General features: G+C 44.8%; 1 protein-coding gene across 6 annotated transcripts; it reads right to left on the reverse strand.

The window, feature by feature from the left end:
- Positions 1–1,519: 1,519 nt before the first annotated feature.
- On the reverse strand, positions 1,520–8,415 carry LOC127762018 (receptor-like serine/threonine-protein kinase NCRK). 6 transcript variants are annotated; one of them, XM_052286363.1, is made up of 8 exons: positions 8,213–8,413; positions 5,057–5,122; positions 3,857–3,979; positions 3,610–3,735; positions 3,418–3,537; positions 3,060–3,317; positions 2,660–2,901; positions 1,520–2,564 (listed from the first exon to the last, which is right to left on the reverse strand). In XM_052286363.1, exons 3-8 carry the CDS (start codon positions 3,924–3,926, stop codon positions 1,638–1,640), a joined length of 1,743 nt encoding a protein of 580 aa, XP_052142323.1. In that variant the 5' UTR covers positions 3,927–3,979; positions 5,057–5,122; positions 8,213–8,413; the 3' UTR covers positions 1,520–1,637. The 6 variants fall into 6 exon arrangements, with proteins under 6 accessions (XP_052142323.1, XP_052142319.1, XP_052142320.1 ...); XM_052286359.1 differs by lacking the exon at positions 5,057–5,122 and having other exon boundaries at positions 3,857–3,929; positions 8,213–8,415; XM_052286360.1 differs by lacking the exon at positions 5,057–5,122 and having other exon boundaries at positions 3,418–3,534; positions 3,857–3,929.
- Positions 8,416–8,521: the final 106 nt, after the last annotated feature.

An 8,521-nucleotide genomic window follows, 5' to 3' on the forward strand; every position in this document is an offset into this window, starting at 1 on the left:
CAGTGTAGAAACAAGGGATTCATACGGGCCGGGCTCAACAGTCAATACGCATGCAAAAGATCGTGATGGGCCTATTTTTCATTGGGCCGCGCGTCATGATAATTTGCTTTGTTGTTACTATTATTGAAAAAGTACACCACCCAAGGTCTCTCAATTTGTCATCGAATTATAAAATCATCCCTCATCCGTAAAACCGGATACAACGCATCCGGTTTGGGTCTCCGCTCGGTCGGCCACGTTGCTATCATCACATTCTTGTAGCCAAGCTGGAATCAGCATCACATTATGTAACTAGTATACAGCTAAACAGTTTAAACTGGTAAAAGAAAAATCTAAGCCTCTTTTGAAAGACAGGATTGCACCTAGGAGAAGATGCCTAAGTTTCTAGTGTGCGATCGATTCGACCAACGGTGTACTTGTAGAATGCCACCAACTCCACGGCAGCAAATGTAGAGAGCACACATAGCAAGAAGATATTGAGTTTTCTTGCATAGTAATACTTGCACCTGCAGGTCAAATCAAATCGGACACATCAAATAATAATTAATTAGAGATTGTGTAAGTTAATTCGTGAAGAGTTAACTAATTAATTACCAGAGGAGGTCATCTGGGTTGGGCTTGACGTGGCCGATGAGTTTGCAGAGGAGCTCTGCATCAATCTGTGCCTCCTTGCTACGTTTCTTGTATTGCCAATTCAACGTAGCAAGCTTGTAGAACAGCTCTTCCTTCTTCTGCTTGACCTCCAGCTTAAGGGCCTCCACCTCAGCTTTCTCAAGAGCATTCGGAGGAGGCTCTACAAGACACCGCCATGAATGCTGTCGTTGCACACACAAATTAATTAGTAATTAGTAGTACTTGAATGAAATTAAGCTTGTTTATGAGCATGGAATTACCTATCCACTTGTTTCTTGTGGGCACAGATGTGCTTGTCTTGATGCAAATGATTATGCACCAAATAATAAGATTGAAATTGACAGAACAACTAAAGTCTGTAATAATTTAGACGAGGAGGGTATTTGAATGTAATAATTTTCAGATGAGAAAATTAAGTAGGGGAAGCATGCAATCGAGGGGGATTTGGACGATGCGAACCTTTGGTGTTGATGGTGGGTGATCGGCAGCAGCATCGGAGCTCATCAACCGCCGAAAAGTAGTTCCATACGAGGACGACGACGACGACACAGGCGAGCCGCCGCCGCCGCCGCCGCCGTAGATAAGGCCTTGCAACAGCCGCCGCCGCTGCCCCTCCGCCTCAGCAGCCACCACCGGTGAGCCGCCTCCAATATTCATCGAAGCGCGGCGTCCACCACCGCCGGCGATCTTCCTCGCCGCAAGCCGAAGCGCCGCCATCGCCGCCGCCAGCTTAGCTAGCTCTCCCTACGTACGTATATGGTATAAAGACTTCTCCTTATAAATATACCAGTAGGTATCGGTATCGTATTAGTCACCGCTTACTCAAATTTTAGATTCCAAAGCTATATATACTCCAAATAAATATGAATTTAGTAAAATTCGTCAATTTGGATTCTCAATAGCGTTTAGTATGGATTTGATTTTTTTCGTTAATTTGTCTGTCTGTACAGCAGCAGCAGCAGCATTACATTACATGCATGCAACTAATTTGGTAGCCTATCTAGCTAATTGAAGAAGATGGCCGGCTCCAGCCGTGGCTCCGTCAAGTCCACCACCGTCTCCTCCTCCATCTCCGGCGATCGCCAACTCTCTCCGACGCTGCACTTCACGGCTAACCTAGTGCTGTGCATCGTGTCGCCGGCGCTGCTGCTTCTCCCGATGCGGGTGACCAAGGTGGCGGCGGCGGCGTGCTTGCGGGAGGAAGGAGCGATGGTGGCGAGGATCTGGACGACCTCGCTCATGGTGGGACGCGACTCGGGCTCCCACTGCAGGCACTCCCGCGCCAGGTGCGCCATGATCTGCATCTCCTCCTGCGGGAACCGCCCCTGCAGCGCCGGGTCCGGCAGCTCCGCCACCACCAGCCGGCTGTCGCGCAGCCGCGGCGCCGCCCACAGGACCAGGCTCTCCCCCGCCGCCGCCGGCGGGCGGTGGTGGTGGATCGGCTGCCGCCCCGTGATGAGCTCCAGGATGACCACGCCGAAGCTGAACACGTCCGACTTGAGCGACGCCTTCCCCACGATGGCGTACTCCGGCGCGAAGTACCCGAACGTGCCCAGCATCCGCGCCGGCGAGCTCGAGCAGCTCGTCACGCCGTCGTTCATCAGGCACTTGGCCATGCCAAGGTCGGTGATCTTCGCCCTGAACTTGTCGTCGAGCAGGATGTTGGTGGACTTGATGTCGCGGTGGAGGATCCGCGGCGCCGCCGCCTCGTGCAGGTACTCCACCCCCCTCGCCGCGCCGAGCGCCACGCCGACGCGCGTCGCCCAGTCCATGGCCTTCCTCCCCTGCTTGAGGTCGAGGCAGTCGCGCAGGTTGCCATTGCCCATGCACTCGAACACCAGCAGCCGCTCCAGCTGCCGGCCCTGGCTCTCCATGCAGTAACCCAGCAATGGCACGACATGGCAGTGGTTCAGCCGAGACAGCAGCTCAACCTGTTCGACCAAATGCAAATCGAACTTCAGATTGCCGCCACTGCAAATGCAAGCAAATTGGATGTTCTTGGGATTTGTCAATGAGATGGTACTACCTCGGATAGGAACTCGAAGTCTTCGTCTGCGCCTCCGAGGGGCCTGAGCTTCTTCACGGCAATGACCTTGGCGTCGCTAAGCTGTCCACGGTACACCTTGCTTGTTCCTCCAACTCCGATCAGATGTTCATCTGAAAATTTCCCGGTTGCTTGCTCCAATTCCGAGTAGGAGAACCTGACGATGACACCGGGAAGCGGACCACCTTCATTGCCACATATTGGATTGCAGCTGCACAGAAACTCTGCGACAGAGAATTGAAAAACAAGCAAGGATCAGTGTGCTGCTCTGAGTCTGAATACACTGTCCTGAATCAAACAGGCTCTGAATATTGGAGCAGATTCAGACAGGCACAACATCTAAGAAAGAAAATTCAGAGATACATGCTTTGCCTTGACTTACCTTTAAGTACACTGATCCTTGGTTTTGGCTTTGGTTGGGGAAGAGGAGAAGATCGATGACTGACGAGGTTTGATCTGCTGCTCCAGCTGGTGTACTTATCAAAGGAGTATGCATGCGAATGTGGAGAGAGCGCATCCTTGCGACGCAGGTAGTACGCCGTGGTGCCAAGGAATGCAATAGTGGTGAGGATCACACATACTAGCAGTGTAACTATCACTGTTTTGTTAGAGACGTGCTTCTTTCCTTCCTGAGAAATTCCTGGACAGCATATGCACATAAACATTCAGACATTCAGTAAGCACAAAGTTCATCTGAACACTCAGTCCACAATATAATTTATGTATCTGAATTGTAATACCGGATGTGCAGTTACAGGAAGTGAAGCAGCCCCTATCATGTACTGCAGTGTGTTCTTTTTTAAGGGCTTTGTCAGAAGCACATGTGCAGTTCCATGATCCTGTGCCACCATCATCATCTGCTGCAGAGATATCCGACTAAGGCGCAATGCAATTGTGGACTGTTCATAGAGTACATGATCAATTGTTCATACCTTGTAGACAATGGCAGGAAGAAGAACAATTCGACGACAAGCTGCTATTTGAGTTTGGTTCACCTAGTGGATGAGCTGTGCATACACATGTCCAGCTTGTTGTTCCAACTCCCTCTGCAGTGCCATCTGTGCAATAACAAGTGTACACATCTTATATCTCATAACTACCCCTTCCAGTTCATAAGCATCAGCATGCAAAAAATTAAAAAGATAAATAAATTTTGTTCCATGAGAAAGTGGTGCTTACCACTCGATGCTACTTGGATCAGAAGTACACAGCTGAGGGAGGCCAGGAGAAGTTTCTTGTGTACATCCATCAGCTGGAGAATGGGGAAAAACCATCAGATTGACCCCATCTGATTGCTATGCTCTGAAAAATGACAAAGGCATGTTTGAATACATCATTTGTTTGACTGAAATCGAAGACAAAATTGCCTCGATACATGCATAGCACTAAGAACAATTCCAGATGCATATTAATATTGTTAGATGGTACATGGTTGACTGGCTATTACCATCAAATTATACCACTACACATCCAGAGGAACATATAAAACACAAAAGAATTAATATGAACAAAAATAAGGTTTACTTCTTATAAAGTAATGCATTACTAGACAGAGGTGCAAACCATTATTACCAATTAAAAATACCTATTAAATGCCAAGCTATGATTAACAAGTAGCAACTTGAAGGAAAATGGAGGCCTCAGAGGTTTACTTACAACTGACTTGACTTGTTAACGCTAGTCAAATCCAGACGAAGCGTACGACACAGACATGATCTCTCTAAAGGTTCACAAGAAAGGCTGTGTTTAGTTTACACCAAAATTGGAAGTTTGGTTGAAATTGGAATGATGTGACGGAAAAGTTGGAAGTTTGTGTGTGTAGATAAGTTTTGATGTGACGGAAAATTTGGAAGTTTGAAGAAAAACTTTGGAACTAAACACGGCCAAAGAAACCAGCCAAATGTACAAGAAAGGACTAATTTGAGTTTCTTCAAACTGTGTCCTGGTCCAGGAGTAGAACACGAGAGAGCAAACAGGGAAGGCAGGGAGAGAGCGAGAGATGAAGTTCTAACTTGAGAGTTCAGACTAAAGTCTGGACTAACAAAGAAGGCTGCTTATATGCAGGCAAGGCATTCCAAGAAAGAGACAGAATCTATCAACAATAGTTTTTCAAATGTGTGCTTCCAAAAAAATGGAATTTTTCAATCATAGCATTATTATAACACATTCACTGCAGCACCTTCCAAGACAGGAGACATCTCAACCTACAGCACCACTATGCACAGTAGGAAAAAGAAGAAGTAACAGGCCTGGAACGAGCAAAACAGCAGCCATCTTTTTCCATGCTACAAAGACTCGAGATTGCCTGAACTTAGGTGTGGTGTTTGAATAGAGAGATTCATTTCAAACTATGGATTAAAACTTGAAATGACATCTGACCTAAGATCTCGAATGTGATGGAGGGCAAGTCTGGCGGTGATCGGTGATCAGGAGCCTGAAAGCCACCTGGGCAAAGAAGATTGTTGGGCATTCAGCACAAAAAACACAAAGCCATAGGTTTCTGTCGGCCAAGGACAACGTGGAGACTTCTTGAAGAGATTAATTGTTCATTCAAAGTGTTTCTTAATCTGATGGTTACATCTTAACTCTACCTGCACTCTTATGGATGTGTCTTCTGCAACTACCACTAGAGTCTGATGCTTAAAATATGTTTTCATCTTGGAAGTGCGTAGGAGCTAGCTTCCATTTCCTAGTTCTCTTGGTTGCGTGATTCATCCAAATAATCATTAGAAGGCTAAATTGGTTGCAAGATACACATCGATAGCATTATACCTAGGCATATAATAATATCTATCATGGACAAAATAAAATTATTCGGTTGGTAACTTGACTAACTACCAATAGTGGCAAGAATAGGATTAAATACTACAAGGAAAGAATTGGGAAGTAATAATATAATATGCTCATTTTTTCCCTTTTGAGAGAAACATTTTTTCAAGCAGCATGAAGACCTGTTCTTCAGATGCCACAAACCAGTTACTTTTTTCTTGACACCGACACTAAATTAACAAACTTAAATTTGCTTCTAATTGATTACATTTTCTCTTAATTGCAGCAGTGACAGTTAAGCTCGGTAGGCAAAGATCCAACAATATGGTAAGTACTAATTAATCCGTAACACCATTGTGTTTAAGGTCATTGACCAAATCAACATGGTTAGCTACTAGCCTACCACGTATCCTTTAACCGGACATAGCTCCTTAGAGGGGCGTGGGTCCCTGACAGGTGGGAGCCAGGGCCACCATCATGGGCCCACAGGTCAGTGGCGCACGCCTCTCTGACGTAGCCTCACCCCCAACCTTTCAGAATTGGCAACATATCCTATGCACACGGGCCCTCACGTGTACACACGTGCACACCAACTAAAAAATGTCACCAAAAAATCTAGAAAAAATCATACACATACTTTCAATTGTATTACACCTAGGGTTAAAATCTTAACGTCAAATTCATTATATTTTAGCCGTAACAAAAAAACAAAAAATCTGACAGTTTTAAGGTTGCAATTTTGTCAGAATTTTATCTTTTTTGTTATTCTCTATGTAGAATGAATTTGAAGATGCGACTTTGCACGTAGATGTAATACTATTGAAAGTATATGTATGAATTTTCCTAGAATTTTTTGTGATAATTTTTAGTTGGTGTACACGGTGTGTACATGTGAGGGCCTGTGTGCATAGGATACGCTCCCTTCAGAATTAGTATATCCATAACACATGCAGGTCGCTTGCTAGTATCTCTTTCCTAAGATCGCATCAAATCCTGTGTTAATTGGAGGAAAACATCATCTTGCTTTCATTGGAGTAACTGCTGGTATAGTAGTACTCCATTAGAGCAGATACAATAACAGCTATAAACATATTTTAATGAGATAAAAAATGAGAGAGAAGAGGAGCTGACTACATATATGTAGCCAGCTGCAGCACGGACTATAAGACGCAGTGTGTGTATGACAGGTGGGACCATATATTAATAGTATAGTAAGCAACTATTGTATGAATTGACTATTAGATTAGCTATAGATGAATTAGAGTTAGTAGTGGGCTATACTATTAAACTTGCTCTTAGAGTATACTGGTATTAGCTAGAGCTAGCTTGGTCATGGCAGAATTGCATCGCGGAGTGAGAATTCTTCGATCCAGAACCACTGAATTCATCCTAAAATACAGTAAAAAACTAGTTCTACTGCTATCTTGGATGGGGTAAAAAACGTGTATTCACCTGAGAGTTTGTGAGACTGTGACTACATTGGAGACCTAAGGGTAAGTTTTATAGTAGATGTGACTACCACATCCAATTTCATGTATTACATAGATAATTAAATTAAGAGGTGATATGTATAATAGGTTACCTCTACCACACAATCCCCAATATCTCTAACACTCACATGTTTATTGAAGTTTGTGTAGGGGCTGTCCCTTGCATGAGAGGTGACTATTTCTCTCTCATCCTTCTTCTCTCCTCCACCTCACTATTTAGTCCTATGTGACATCTTGGGGCTTATACTTGGATGCCCATAGTACTTGCCCTAAATTACCCTTCTGTATTCTAACTAATCTTCATCCTTTTCTTTATATGCTGGCACAGTGCCATTTCCACTAAAGAATGGATCACAGTTCAACACTTCAACTCTCCAGGTGAAAAAAAAAGTTACCGCCTTTCCTCGAAGAAATTAAACTACTTCACCCTTCAGGACGAATGATTCTTCGACGAGGAAGAGGCGAAGGTAGATCGGCAGCAGGCAGTGGACGGCATCATTCTGTCAGGGAGGAACAGAAGAAACAAAAAGGGAGAGAGAGAGAGAGAGAGAGAGAGAGAGAGAGTGAGGGAAAAGGCATCCCAATGTTGGTTAGTCTTAATCCAACCCTCGGTTGAGCAGATAAGGAGTCATCTGATCCGTCCATTTTTAGGAATCTGTAAGCGAAGGTTGAACCTTGAAACACAGCATGATTGGAGAAGACGGGCGGTTTGGAATTTCTCAAAGTGAAATTCGAACTCTTCTTTTTAAAAAAGATGTGACATATCGAACTCGAAGCAAAATACTGTGCAATTTCCTCGATGATGAGGCAAGGTCAGCGGAGTGGGTTCTAGAATTGGCGGCTACCAGATGGATCAGGGTTGAGAAGTAGAAGAAGAAGGAAAGAGAGCGGTATGCAGCTTGCCTTGTCTGAAGAACAAATTCAAGGACACAACTCACTAGAACTGTTGTATTGATTTGCTGCAAGAACCTGCATGTTTTGAGTTTCTGCAGGGAATTCTGGAGGTTCAATTCCTACAATGCTGAAACTCCTCAAGATTCAGTTCAAATCCAAAGTGGGGAAGAAGCAAAGCGATTCAAGAAGAGCCGCAATGTGGGTGTTAAATAAACACACCAAGATGAGAAAAAATTTTGAAGAACAGAAGCAGAAACCGAAATTCAGGCCAAAAATCATCATCAACACAGTGGGAACTCTTTCCGGCAAGAGAAAGATTTATGCGCATTGACTAATACTAGAGATTAACAGGGAAGGGGGGAGACGATGGTAGGGACATAACCTCAGACGCTGCTGGTTCCATGGTGATGGAGCTCCATCTCCAAAAAGGTCCAAAGTGGAGAGCCTCTCTCTGTTAAATTGGGAGTTTGGAGTGAGCAGAGCAGAGGCAAGGCAAAGCAGGTGCAGCCTTGAATGCACTGTGGACTCACTCTGCCTGCTGGCAGGGGAGGACAAGTGAATGTGACATGCCTTACATTAAGAGAGAATTATTACTAGTGTGGGAGAGAGTATGAGGCAATGGGGGAAACAAAGTCAGCCGCTCCTCCGCCCTTAATTTTGTCTGCATTCCAGTTCACTCCATTTGCATTTG

Source organism: Oryza glaberrima, chromosome 2 (genome assembly GCF_000147395.1).
Source record: "Oryza glaberrima chromosome 2, OglaRS2, whole genome shotgun sequence".
In the NCBI taxonomy this organism is placed as follows: domain Eukaryota; kingdom Viridiplantae; phylum Streptophyta; class Magnoliopsida; order Poales; family Poaceae; genus Oryza; species Oryza glaberrima.